Here is a 14,931-nt window from a genome sequence, read left to right on the forward strand (position 1 = left end):
TGATTGCAAAAGCACAATTTCTTTAAGTTTTACATGTGTAGACTGCAAAGAGAGTTGTTGCAGGATTGTAAATTAAGTGTAGGTATGATGGAGTCAGACCATGGTCTGCATGAAAGTAATATGTGAAGCCTTAAAATCAATAATATAATCAACAGGACTTGACGCAAAATGATCTGTTTCTGTTAGAGCCCGACTGCTGCATTCTGTGTATGTCGACGGTGTGACAGGTTAAAAGATGAAATAATGTCAAGTAATTATAGAAATGGTGCCTTGTAACTTAACAACCAAAAGTACAATTAGAATGAAAGATAACTCCTAAATCTCTGGTACTGAGATAAAGGGAGGGTGCCAGGTTATAAGGGGTTAATGACCCAAACAGGATTATTTCTTTGTTGAATTTGAGGATCAGTCAGACAGTTTTTTAACAGACATCGAAGTGACGGTAGTTTTCCGATTGCACAGATACATAGAGGTGAATGTCATCAGCATAGCAACGAATATAAAAGTTTTCTTTTTATATTATTCCACCAGTAGAGGCAGTTTGATACAAAAAAGAAGGAGACCTAGGACAGAGCCTTGAGGTACTCCACAGTTCAGAGAGCTAGTAAGTTAAGGGACATTGCCAAGAGTATCAGCCAGCTTACCATTAGAGAAGTTGGGAACAAACCAATTGAGAGCATTGTTTGCAAGTCCTACAATGTCTCTTAGTCAGCAAATTAAGATATGATGATATATTGCTTAGCCTGAGTCTTTCTCCAGGCGGAGCATGCATTTTAAACGTCAATATGGCCGTCAATCATGTTTATTTAATCGTGGGAAGCCAAAATCGTGATCTGGACTAATATTTGATTAATTGTGCCTGTAGCATTTGTGTTTTATTACCGTAGTGCATCTGTTACAGTAGATGCTGGGCAGCTGAGGCTGTTTGTTTAAATCTCTGTATCAACACTGGCAGCCTGCGAGATAGATCAGGCCACTGTAGGTTTGCTATCTAGTATGACCTCTATCAAAGGCAGTTTGCAGTTTACGTCTTCAATCACTGGTTCTGCAGTATCTAAAAACAGTTTCTGCAACTTATGATTAAAAGACACATTCTGTTGTTTCTTTCTGACCTTTTCTGTAATCTTGGTCTCTTTTCTTGAACTCTTTTACACATCACAAACCCCAGATGTTTTAGTTCCCCCCTCTGGGGTTTACATAACTATAGAACTGCAAGGACCCTTGTTCAGTGAGTAAAAGTTAACAACATCCCCGAGGAAAGACAGCCTATGAAAAGCAATTAGACAGTCTGCCTGAACCCACATTTAAGCAGCCAATAGTTTGACACATGAGAGTCAGCTCTTATTAGATTCCTGCACTGTTGTATCAGTTGCTCCTGAGGATGTCAATAAATGGATTTCCCACAGTTGTTTGCTTTTAAATGAGTCCCAATGCTGGGGACGCTCTTGTTTCTGTTCATGTTTATGCGGGTAGACTATCCTTTGAAGTTGTTTGTGTCTGAGCTGGTCCAAGAGGATGTGCACCACTGCCTACGAGCATGGCAACCACATCAGAGGGACAGAGATGAGACATTTTTTGTTATTTATGTTGTTATCATTTGATGGACTCTGGTTTACAATGTGGCTTTAGAAATGGTTGCTGTGCCCCTGGGCCTGCAGCCAGCCGAGCAGCCTGTGGGTGGAACTGCGCCCACGGAGCCAGGAAGCAGCAGATTTGGAAGGATGTATGAAGTTGTCTAATACTCTGTCTCATTAAAAGGACATTAGAGCCCACCCTTATCCCGAACAACCCACTCTGCAACAGTATGCAGAACAGCTCTTCCTACTCAAACAACCATAACACAGGTGAGAGGAGAGGGCTCCGGCAGAAGAAGAAAAACCTATACCTATATAAATAAGTCCAAGAGAAGAGAAGTCGATGCTCATAATCAGTTTGATTACAGTAAAGTGCACAAGCTGCACAGTGGTACAGTAAACCCTCCCAAGTCACAGGAGTGGTGGAGTGAGCCAAGAAGCTGCAGACGAGGTCGATAACATTTAGGTTCTGAAAGAATTAGAAAATAAACTGATTTGTCCAATTAACTATAAATGAATCAGGATTTGCTGCTTTTATCTTTGCAAGTTAAAACTCTTTTAACTTTTTTGTCGGACAAAAGAAGCAATCTGAAGACCTCACCTTCGGCCGACATTTTTCAGTTTTTTTAAGGGCTAAACCTCGTGGTTTGAGCCTTTTAAGCCAAAGTTGTAGGAAGAGCAACTTTGGTCTGGAGAGAAACAATTGTTAGATCAATTGCAATAAAATTTTGGACAGACAGTTGTGTTGCCAGTGAGAAAATGACTTTTGATAATGACATGTTTTATCGTGTCATATTTTGAATACGTCCTAATACTTCGCTTTATAGCTAACCACTTGCAAAGCCAATGACACAGCTCTTTTTGTGTTTGCTAACTCGCTCAACTGAGTTGGTGAACATGGTTTACATTATACCTGACAAATATCAGCATGTTAGCATTTTAGCATAAGATAAGATATGCTGATGCTACTGCACAAAGCTACCCATATAATTCATCTCACAGGGCCGGCTGTGGCTCAGCAGTATTTTGTCTCTCCATCAGAAGGTTGGTGGTTCGATCCCTGACTGCTACAGTCACATGTCGAAGTGTCCTTGGGCAAGACACTGAACCCCAAATTGCTCCAATAGCCTTCGATGTATTGGAGATTGGCACTCAGGCTTTTCCTTCCCATCAGTGTGTGAAAGGGGGAATGTGACATGAAGTGTAAAAGCGCTTTGAATGGTCTAGAAGAAGACTAGAAAAGCGCTATATAAGTACAATCCATTTACTTCTTAGGTGCCTCAAGATGTGAAGTTATCCAGTAATCCAAGGACAAAAGGCAAAGAATACAAAAAAGCAGAAAAATAAACATTGTTTTGTGCCGTAGAAATAATTATTTCTGCTTTCCTGTTTTGTTTATCAAGCCACAACCCCCTGGAGGGGCCCAGATTGGGAACCAGCAGAATAAATGTTTAAATGAGGACTCGACAGATGAAGGGTTATCAGGAGCCTTAGATGGAGATGGAGAAAACACAGAGGGGAAATGGAAACAGGTGCTTCAGCAAATCAACGTCAGAGGAAGAAATACGGTGATATCATGTGAAAAAGAAAATAGGCCAAGCACTAAAATGAGCAGGAACGTGAGAGGCAATGAGCGAGCGTGAGGAAGGAGGGAGAGATGAATTATAGCCTACTCCTGGAATCGATAATCCTGCGAATCGCAGCCCTGGTGTGCTACAGATCTTTTTCTTTCCCCTAACCAGGCAGAAAGGGTGACAGATGTAAAGAGCGGAGCCTGCCGATTTATAATGCTCCCAGACTGAGCAGAGAGCAGAGAGAGATGCATGGATAATCCTCACTGCGCCTGAGGAAGCAGAGGGACGAGCAAAGGCAAACAGGACTAAGACAAAGAGAGGATAAACTCGAGGCCACTTAACCAGAACATTTTTTTCTTCTGTGGGATTTTTTAAACAAAGTCTCCCACGCTTTCACCTCATTGTCATTTGTTTGGCAGATTTCTCCCTCTGACTTCTTCCAAGTCTGAATGCTGGTGAAACAAAAGGAGTCTAATGCTCTGCAGCAGGCTCCGTCTTACTCCACAGTGCTGCCATGCACGCAGCTTACTATAGCTCCCCTATGCATATTTAACCACACACTTGGCTGGAGAGAACATTTTGTTTCAGATTGCCCGGTGCTATCCCAGGCAGTGAGGGGACACAATGATCCGACCTGACACGCGTGATAGTGATAGTGGTATTTTTCCTTTAAATGGATTCACCTCACAGCTGTTGGCTAAAAATATCTGGACTGAAAGTCAAGTTATAGTGTGTATAGTGTGTGCTGCTGAAAGTTGGATGAGAAGGTAGATGTAACTCAAGAGTACAATAAAGCTATCGCCAACAGCCGGCTAACTGCAGTTAGCATTAATACTGGAAGCAGATGCTAAAGTTAGCTAACTATTTTCTTAGTCAATCTCCATTCCCTTTTGAAAAATGATCCAGCCCCCTTACAATATAAGTTAATATTTTACCAACTGTAAAATTCAGTGTATAAGCGGCACTTTTAATACATATTTAATAAATGGGCTGCGTCCTATATACCGTTGTGACCAATATACCAGCATAAAGTGCAGAGAGAGGTATTTTAGTGTGCTACGGTATTTATATTTTATGGTAATATTCCAATGGGTCAACACCAATGACTGTATATATAGATGGATGACCATCTCCATCTGCTCTCATTGTACAAAATTGATGCCAAAGAGCCCCCATGACTGGCACTGTCATCTTGCGATGGTGACGTCATTTAGAGCCAGAGTTGCACAGTAGAGATCAGCAGGTTGAGCCGCCATAGCCACTTCTGCTAACCAAAACATACATTTAACTTACTGAATAAAATAGCAAAGATCCTGCACGTCAGCGTTTTTAACAGCAGAACAGCCTCTTGTGTTGGTCTGAAGCAGACGTTCACAGATATGTAAACTTAAATGACTGTAGTGATTGTTTTAGTTACGTCTCCTCTCACCGTTCCTCCTCCACTCTGCTAATCAGGAACAGATCGGCTGCAGGAGCCGTATTTGTCAACAGAGCTGTCAATCATCCTTTTTACAGCATCAAATAAGTAATTGAAAATAAAGTTGTCAACAAAATGAACACTTGGACGTAAATCAGCATGATAAGAACTAACTATAATGACAGAAACCATGTTTGAGAAACATTTATTTGACGTGTATTTTGATTTTATAGTTTGACTCATGTCCCATCTGTTAACATGGAGGAGGTGGGCTTTATGACCGATACTGCAGCCAGTCAGCAGGGGGCGTTCCAGATGTTTCTTGCTTCACTTTTAGGGGGCTGTCATGTCGTCCATCTTTTTATACAGTCTATGGTCAACACCTAAAATATCAGTTTTCTTGCTTCCTAGCTAGCTGTTTCCCCCTTCTATAAATATTGATGCTAAGCTAATTTAGCCGGCTACTAGGAGTAGCTTCATATTCAGCATGCATAGTCTGTTTCTAGTTCTTGTAGAGTTCTACTGCATATACATAAAAAAGTTTTATGAAGCCATTTGTGGTTTAGGAGGGATCTGAGCATGTTTGATAGACCGCCTCAAGTGATGTCACTGGAGTCTATAACACTTCAGAAAAATCAGTAGGTGTAGAATAAGTGAGCTTACCAAACTGCTCCTGTTGTCTGGTGGCGAGGCTTCATTAGCCGTTACTTCCATGATACACCAAAATCTACAACAGATCTGTCTGTGGTCAAGTTGCATTGTGGGCAATGTAGGCTCAAGGTTTTGATATTATATTTATTTTTTGTACAAAATTGAGAGCAACAATGTAACAGGAGTGCAACCTTAAATCATAACAGTACTCTCGACGTACACACGTTTGAGCGGTTTGTAATTTCTTCCTTCTTTTCCACATTTTTAATTGATACTTGTGAGGGATGCAGCAACGGAGAGGAGTGACACCCGTGGGTTCTCATGTTTTTCTTAGATTTGTTGATCAGCTCGGGTGATTTATTCCTGTGTCAGTCACAGAACTCCAGATTTTTAAAGATGAGAATAAAAATATGCACGTCTCTGCTGAATCCCTGTTTTCAAAATAACACTTGAATGAAACCTCAAGACAAGATGACATATCTGTTACTAATTGGCCCGAACAGAAGGGGGACATTTTCTCTCTTTTTGTCTCATTCTGTCTGTTTTCCAATCATTAATTTATTTATTTATTGTCTCTGCTAGTTGTTTTGTACTTGGAGACTCGGGCAGCTGGCTTAGAGATGGCTTTACAGGAAAGAAGTGACACCCGAAACTGCAAACAGCTGGGGCTTTTCAGCGGTTGACATTCAGCCCAGGAGACAGAATTTGTTACTTGAGAGACTCAGACTGAGACACATTTAAATGCAAATTTTCTCTTTTACATTATTGATTGCTACACACTCTACTGCTAGATGCTGTTTGCTTTTTTGCATACTTTGCAGTTCCCCTGTATTAGTGGCACAGAGTGGAATCACATAACAGAGCCTTTTAAATCAATAACTTCAGTATCATTAAGTAAAGATCGTTTGTCTTTACACTCTTTGGAAGACTAACATTTTATGCTGTTTGCAACAAATAGCTGTTTTTGCGATCCAACTTCTTTACAAAGTTTGTGTTTTGTCTCTTCTTTCAGTTTGAAGACCACCCTGAAGAAGAAACTGTCCGGTGACGTGGTCAACCTGTCTGGCATCCCGCTGTCGGGCCGAGACGTCCACCGTGTAGCCTTCTACCTTCAGAGCAGCAGTGACGCCGTGTCGGCTGTGGACCTGAGCTTCACCGAGCTGCAGGACGAGAGCTTACGGCTGCTTCTGCCCTCCCTCGGCTGCCTGCCCAAACTCAACATACTCGCCATCAATGGCAACCGTCTGACAATGGCTATACTAAAAGATCTGACAGACGCCGTAAAGGACCCCAAGAAGTTCCCCAAACTGGCCTGGGTCGACCTGGGCAACAATGTGGATATCTTCACCGTGCCGCAGCCGCTGCTCGTAGCTTTGCGGCGCAGGTTCGGTTTGCGCAGCAGCCTCCCCACAATATACGAGTACAGAGAGGCTCAGGCTATCAGTGGCTACACGCCGAACATGGAGACCTCCGTGGAGGAGCCCAGCCTGTGCGAGGAGGGAGATGTAGAGGATGATGATAGAGAGGAAGAGGAGGACAGGCTGGAGCTTCAAGCCTGGGGCTTTGGAGAAGAAAGCATATCAAAAAATGTGCCGTTGCACTTCTGTGGGAGGTGATCACTCTGCTTTCCTTCACACCGAGAGCCCCTTCTATCCCTCAGTATCACCTCGCCCTGAGTCAAGCCTCCTGTGTTAGCGGGTGTCAGTGTGGCAGAAGCTTACAGTGACCCACATGTGTCTGAAAATAACTCTAAAAGAAGTAGCTGTGTTGTGTGTCTCTCTGGATGCTCTGATTTATGAAACTCAGCAGTGAGAAGCAGGCAGCTCTGTGGTTGTGAAGAGTTTATTTATACATTGATTTAACCTTTTTTCCAGAGAAGGTTGACCTGAGCATTTTCACAGTTTTCCAGTGCTTCATGTCTCTAAAATGTTGTCCTCTCAAACGTTGAAGCTTCCTGCTGTTTTCCTCTGTCTGCTGGAGGAACTGGGGGGGTTAAGTGCCTTGCACAAGGGCACCTCGACAGTAGCACTTGAAGAGGAGGGGGGAGTTGCTGATTCACATTTCCTGAGCGCTTTCACCCAGTGTGTTCTGACTCTCTATCAACCCTGCTCCAACATTTCTATGAATTGTTGGAATAAAACTAAATATCCGACTTAAAATAGATGCTTTTAATTTGAAATTTTGTTGGCATCCTCTTTTGAGTCAGAACTGTTTTGAGATTATGTTCACATAAAATATGCTTCCAGTGTTTTTCTGTTGGAACACAGCAGTTGTAAGCCCTTATTCAGAGATAAGTGGTGAGTAATGTTAAGTGATGACGCATACTGAATCCTATTTAATTAAAACGTCCAGGTCGTACGCTTCATTGAGTACGGATACACTAATGCTGCAGCTGTATGGAGGAGAGCCTCGGCCTGTTACAGACACACACAGAGTCGAGGCGTGAGCTGGCGATGAACTGATTACAGCCGCTATCAGGCCTTGTTAGGCCCCTTCAGGCGCAGATGGCGATCAGAGGATCTATTTTTTTCTCAGCAAATAGGACTAGCCCCAGATCATTTCGCCCAGTCTGGGTTTATGAATGATTCTATTTATGAGTCAGACCATGAGCAACGAGAAGGTGCCCACTCTGATTTTAAAGGTGTACCCAGACAGACATTGAGACACTGAGCGGCTCTGCTGTCGTGCTACAGCGTGCACATGGACCTGTCGTGGCATGAATACAATACAAGCTCCTTTCTGTCTCTTTTCAGATGTGAAGTTCTCTTCTTTTTCTTTTAAATGGGCATGACTGTTTACTGTAGAGCAACATGTGATCCACAGACAGAGAGCATGTTTACACGTACTTTATTATTACAGTTAATATGAGATTTTTTTTTTCGGGGGGAATTTGATAAAAACTGCCGCATGTGAAGTAAACACTTTATCCTGCCTGCAGATGTTAACGTGATCTGTTCTCTCTCCATGCTTTTGTTTATGAGTCTGTTTATTTGTGTCTGCAGGAACATTAATGAACAGGATGCTTGGTTTGTGTGTGTGTCTGTGTGTGTGCGTGCATAGGAGTATAATTAGAGTGTGTGCCTGTGTGCGTGGACATGCAGAGTAGATTACTACCTTTGATCGTAGAATGAAATGTTTACTCATTTGCACTTTAAGGACGACTCGGTCCCTGAACGCTCCAGCTTTGTTTTCATTGGTTGCCGTCGACATAAAAACAACTGAGTCTCCCACCTCCTAAAATACATGTTTCATCCCAACTACTTCATTTGATAGATCAAACCATCAGCATTGCTACAAATCACTGTCAAGATCAAACCATTTGTAGATTTATTCAACTTTGACTTTGCCTCATTATTTCATGGCCCACTTTTAAAGTCAAAGTGATGTTTGCCTGCTGTCGCTTCAGAAATAAACAGGATTTGAATAAAATGTTCCTTTTGTGAGTTTTTGTCGTTGGATTACGGAATTATGGATTTTGCTCAAAATTTGAAATCACTGCGAGTGCGTTATAGTCGTCATTGATGAAAAGAGAGGCAGACAGCTGAGAGAGTTATCTCTACTAATGAGAAATCCCATTATGTAATTTGACTAAAATAAAGCTTTAAACCAACCATGTATGAGTGGATTTGTCTAGTCCAGTTTGCTTGAATTGTGATTTATTAAAGATTTAATTCTAAATGTTCTGATTGGTCTTTAGTTACTGCTGACAGCTGAATCTGCATGCAGTGATGTTTTTGTCCTCTTGGGGGCAGCACAACAAGTACGACGTTCTATAAGGGCCACATTCAAGAAAAAAATTCCCAGATTGCTAGAATAAAGTTGCAATATAATGAGAATAAAGTTGTGATTTAACAAGAAAAAAAGTCGTAATGATTTGAGAGTAAAGTCGTAATTATAGACTATGGTTAGCCTATGTTATTTTGAAGGAGAATATCAGAAGAGCAGCTAGCCGCCTGGAATAAAACAACATTTTTCTCATAATATTACAACTATCTTCTAATATTACAACAAGGCTCAAATACGTTAGACATTTTTAAGTTCAACATGGCAAACGGTTGCTTATTAGAAGAAACAAGGCCACATTAAGCCGGAGATACACTTGCTTTTAACTATGATTTTGCGTGCACATGATGGCTGCCCCGTATTCCCTGCGTCTGATTGGAGCGTTGGCTGCAATGTTGGTCCTAAAATTTGCAATATGCACATGAACTGTAGAAGCAGAGGGGATGTGACAGGGTCAACAGCCTCTGGGACAACAATGGGAGAAAGTTCTGAAGACAAGCTGTTAGATCAAGTCTGCACATCTACACGATGTGTCATTGCCTTCGCACAGCAACAAACATGCCTGTCAAAATAGGTGGTGACAGATAAGTTCCATTTTAGAAGTGGACGTGTAAAGCTGCAAAACTAAATGGAAACGTCCGTGCACGGAAGACAATATGGGAGGAACAGAGTGGAGACGGTGCCGACGGTGTGTTCTGTCCACCGAACACACAGAACTGACATAATAGTAACGTCCTCGAGTGTCGCCATGTCTGTTGTTTACATCCTGCACATACAGTAGTTGCATACGGCCTGAGCTCTCTGGTGTGCCCTCTAGAGGTATCCTCCAGTGACACGCGTAATGTGTGAATAATCATGTTCATGACGGTTGTATACGCTAACACAACAAGCAAATATATCTCCGGCCTTAGAATTGATTTAGAATCATATTTCTGACCACCTGATAAATAGTAAGCACAACATTTAATCTCTTTAAGCTTTGTTTTTGGTCTCCACCAACTCCAAATCCTCAGTTTATTCTTTCTTTAATCAAAACGTTCAAGGAGCAGAAAAACTCATTAGATACATAATTATTATATAAAATATTGATAAGTGCAGCTTCAAACTTGAAGACTACTTTATTTGTTTATTTGGGTCATGATGAGATCTTCATGGTAACCCTTCTGGAGCCAGAACATTTTAAAGGTGTTGGTTGTATATTCTGCTATGCATTGAACCTGGATTATTTGATCTATTAAGGCAGTCTTTTTAAAAGTGTAACCACCATTTATAACATTTCAATTTTAAACAGTAAGAATGTGATATTACATTTTATACTGACAAGATGCTTTTGATCTGTATCTCTATCACACATGGTTTCGAAATGAGTCCTGAATGTTAGTAATTACTGTCATACGACAGAGAGGCATTACAGAAACTCTGATGACTCGGGGGTTTCTGCAGCAGCTGGTTTCCATGTCAGCATTTTAAATTGTGTGTGGATGAGATCGGTGCAGTGTTTGGACCCGTCACCGAGATAGAATAATATCAACATCCTGCTGACTTCTAGCCTCACTGCTAGCGAGGCATTTTCACGTTCACAGGGGGGAGAGTCTGAGGCCATCCATCTTCGATCCCTACTCGTCTCTCTCAAAGAAACAGAGGAGTGTCCGATAACAGAGGATCCTGCTGTGGTCGGCCTACGTAGCCGGCGCTGACACACCCTGCTGACCTGCTGACAGAAACAATGCCTCATCAGCAGCAGAGGAGAGTAAGAAAACAGTGTTTTAGAGTTTTGAGACACTTTTAGGAACTTATACTTCCACAACAGTAAAGACAGAAACTTTACATTAGTTTCTTTTCATCCACCAGTTTTGTAGGTACACATAACTAACGATGGCCCATTCTCATTCACAAGTTGTAAAATACGGCAGCTAGATCGGTGGCCCAAGGCATAAAATTTGGATGCTGTAGGTACTTCTCTGCCTTCTAGTTTTAATGTTGAGTTGAAGTCAGGTAACGTAGTTTACAAGAACTTGAAAGTGGTCAGTAGCGCTATGGTTACACTCGGCTAAAGTTGACTTCTAAGGTTTCTTTTAAGTTATGTAAAAAACCTTAGTAATGTAAGTTGGCCTACATACATTAATTAGGGTTAGGGTACAAATTGACGTTAGCTATGTCACTAACGTACGTTAGCCTTGGTTAAACCCAAACCAAGATCTTTTTCTTAAACCTAAATAAGTAATGTTTGTGCCTGAACATTACCACACTGTTTTGCTACGTTAACATCATGCTAATAATTCAAAAGTGATAAAGATTATTTTACATGTTTGTCAGCAAGATTTTTCGAAAGTCTAACCGGATATATATTTTTTCGCTAACTTGGCAGCTTTATTTTGAAAGTCAAACCGGACGTTGCTCATTTATTTTAGCTCGTTTGATTGCAGAGGTCTGCACGTGCCAAACTGACGTCAAAGAGTTACCTACAGGTAGCTTAAAGACGTGGACTAAGCGGCCGAATTTGACAAGTATGGAGTGCAAACTCAGAGACACTTCTCAGTAGCTTTTCAATCAGAGAGCCCAACATACTACAGCCAACAAACGATTTAATAATTCTGCACCTAATGAAGAGGACGTTTTTGACCATGGTAACAAGCAGCACTATCAGTTAGAGCTTCAGTCATGCTAAATAATCCTCCTCTTTAGGTGATGATGCTCCAGGACAGGAAATGCAGCTACAAACTGAACATTATGGTGAGTTTTCTCAACAAAGTTTCATCAAAAACACATTACAAGTTTCATTAACGTATGATTTATTGCAGGACTGTCGTGTTTGTTTTTGTGACATTGTTTAAGACTTTTGTTAACCTCTTCTCATGATGGAAAGCTTCATCATCCCAGAGTGTTTACACAGAGTTCTCCAGGAGGTCACACTCCTTGTTTACTTGTTCGATACTCGGTGACCTGGTCATCCTCAGACACTGGATGTGTGCAGCAACAGGTCACAGGGTAGTACACACAGTGCTGCAGTGATGTAGGAGGCGGAGGGGGTGTTTTTATTTATTTGCTCTTCTGTTTCTGACTTCCTGTGGTTTGACCCCAACCTTAAACTCTCTAACAACAACTTCCCTTTAGAGACGGAGCTAAAAATTAAACTCACAAGACTGGTGGAAACAGTACTCGGATCCTTTATTACAGCGAATGTAGAAATACCACAAAGTTAGAAGTCTTGCAACCAATCCCTCCTTAGTCAACATGCAGTGGTATATCGTCTAAAGGTACTTAAATATTAAAGGTAAAGTATTTATTCTGGGATTTATACAGTTTCAGAATATTTAAGTAAATGTTCCAGTACCAAAAAGTACACCACCGTATCTCTCGCTTAATGTCTTCAGGTGCCGTCTACAGTTTTGTAGATCTCTCTCTCTTAGCCTTCAGTTTTTGCATCGTTTAACCTTTATTGCTTTCTCTCTGCTGTTTTGTCTCTTTCCTTTTTTTCCCTCTGTAAAACGGCCAACGTCAAATTTACCAGACTTCCTTCGGCAGATTGATATGTTTGCAGTTAGTCCTCTAGATCAGTGGTTCCCAACCTTTTTGACTGCTCGGTGATCCAGCAGTGAGCAGTTATGCAGCACAGTGAGGACATCGATGTGTGTGGTTCTCATGCTCTGCCCCTGACTAAACAGGGTCGCGATCGCTCCCGTATTTCCTTGAACAATCTTTCCTTGAACAATCTCTTGAACATCGGCTCCCTCATCAAAAAGGGACAGCAGAGGAAGTATTTCCTGCGGCAGCTGAAGAAGTTCAACCTGCCAAAGACAATGATGGTGCACTTCTACACCGCCATCGTTAAGTCCATCCTCACCTGCTCCATCACCGTCTGGTACACTGCTGCCACTGCCAGGGACAAGCGCAGGCTGCAGCGTATCATCCGCTCTGCAGAGAGGGTGATTGGCTGCAGTCTGCCATCTCTCTAGGACATGTACACCTCCAGGACCCTGAGGCGTGCAGGTAAGATCGAAGCCGACCATCACCTGTGAATGAGATGAGCAGGTGATCCATGCGTAGTTGGGGAGGGAGAAGGCAGATATTAGGGCTGGAGCAGATGTAACACAGATGTGTGTGTTTTGATGCTCTGTAGCCTACCTGTCTCAATAATGTCGCCATCTGTTTTTCCGCACAGAGTTAAAGTACAAACTTCGTCTGTCATGCTGTCATATGTCCATATGCACTGTAGTTCAGATATTTCACTGATAACACAGAGCTGTAGAGGGGCATCAGACTTTCATATCACATCATGGGAGGCGACCAGGGTTGCCAGGTCCGCAGTTTTTTCAGCTGAATTGGGCTACTTGTGAAGTGTAACTGCAGGCGCAAGGTCCTGTGCAGTTTCACACTTCGCACAGCCCATGCGACGATTCTGACTCTGTGTATGTTTGGCTCGTCACAGACACCTAATGGCTTTTTTGCGGCCCGGTACTAAACGACCCAATGCCCGGTACCGGTCTGCAGCCCAGGGGTTGGGAACCTCTGATCTAGATTCTGTGATTAGAGCTGCATCTCTTGCAACAGTCTGTTCTTCATAGCAACGGTCTGTTATGGAGAAATAACAGACCTTGGAAGGCCGTAATTAACCAATCAGAATCCAGTATTTAACACAGCGTTCAGAGTTCTTTTTGCACTACTGAAATTATTTATCTCAGTTTTTGTTCTTATTATCACTGTCTATTATTTTATCCAGTACTAACCTGAGTAGTCTTTTTTTATAATTAAACATACAATGAGCATCAGATTGAAATATTATGGGAAGTAGTTTTTGTATTTGATACAGGTAACTGTTATTTAGTATATGCCTTTTTTTTATTTTGTTAAAACTTTATTTATATTCTATTTGAGACATTTTTGTCCCAGAATAAGTCACTTGAATATCCTCAGACATGCAGCGCTGAGAAACTATCTTTTTAAAAGCATACAGGCTCCATCTCGTGGCCGTTGTCGGCAGTACAGAGCTGCTCCGGATGAAGCTATTTTCAGGGCTTGTGGGAACAAGAAGCAACAGAAATTATATCCCACCTTCATCTGCACTGAAAACATTTTTCTGGCCTCAGCAGGAGAACAGTTCAGATAACTACACTTGGCTGCAGTTAAACGTCACCCTTCACTGTGAGGTGACTGGGGGCGATCATTCAGCCTTAATGTAGGTTTTTATTGCACTTGTTGCACAATCCTGGAGACAAATGACTGTTGGGATGTTGTGGAGGTTTAGAGCCCAATGCTCTCAGCACAGTTTGCATCTGGTTCTCATCCAGCGTTAGATTGTAAAGTAGACTGGCCATGAACGACCCCCGGGAGCAGGGGATCCAAAAAGATCCACAGATAGGTTTTTAGTCTGGATTTTGTTTTTGATTTGTTGCCCATAAAAAAAAATTCCAGTAAATTCGTGATTTTTTTTTTACCGTAATTTCCATGACGTGGTTGACTTTCTCATGAATCGCATAAGTAGAAGCAGAGTGATGCAGTGGATTCATGAAATTAGCTCAGTTGTGCAATAGGCCGAACCTGGTGGGCAGCTGTGGGAACAAAGCACAGATATGAGTGGGAAACTGTGTGTAAAGTCTGTGTAAGGCCAGTGTGTCAACAAACACATGTTGCGGTTATGATCTCAGATGTTAAACAGAATGGACTAATTTTGATCATTAATTGAAAGAGATGATCTGGTTTCGGTTTCCTAAATAGCAAATATTTGCTCATTTTTTCTGTTTTATATCCTTAAAAGAGTCTAAGAGCCTAAAAAACCCTGTCGGTGTTCCATTCCGCGATAACAACCTGCTCACTGTACATCATCCCTCTTATTACACAGCTTTTTACTGACGGAATCAGTTATTTCACACAAACTATTGATTATCTTTACGTTTTAAAATAGTCACTCACAGTGAGAGCTGCGTCCATAGCA

The 14,931-nt window shown here is 41.8% G+C and overlaps 1 protein-coding gene across 1 annotated transcript in view; it reads left to right on the forward strand.

Moving 5' to 3' along the window:
• The window catches only part of lrrc75bb (leucine rich repeat containing 75Bb), a 38,904-nt gene extending 30,125 nt beyond the window's left edge, over nucleotides 1-8,779 (forward strand). Inside the window, exon 4 of the mRNA XM_069673413.1 lies at nucleotides 6,229-8,779. Within this exon, the coding sequence (XP_069529514.1) occupies nucleotides 6,229-6,832 (604 nt within the window). The 3' untranslated portion in view covers nucleotides 6,833-8,779. The remainder of the gene's footprint in view (nucleotides 1-6,228) is intronic.
• Nucleotides 8,780-14,931: the final 6,152 nt, after the last annotated feature.

The sequence above is a fragment of the Semicossyphus pulcher genome, unplaced genomic scaffold, assembly GCF_022749685.1.
Source record: "Semicossyphus pulcher isolate SPU_LCO1_2020_fin unplaced genomic scaffold, fSemPul1.0.p SCAF_22, whole genome shotgun sequence".
Taxonomy (NCBI): domain Eukaryota; kingdom Metazoa; phylum Chordata; class Actinopteri; order Labriformes; family Labridae; genus Semicossyphus; species Semicossyphus pulcher.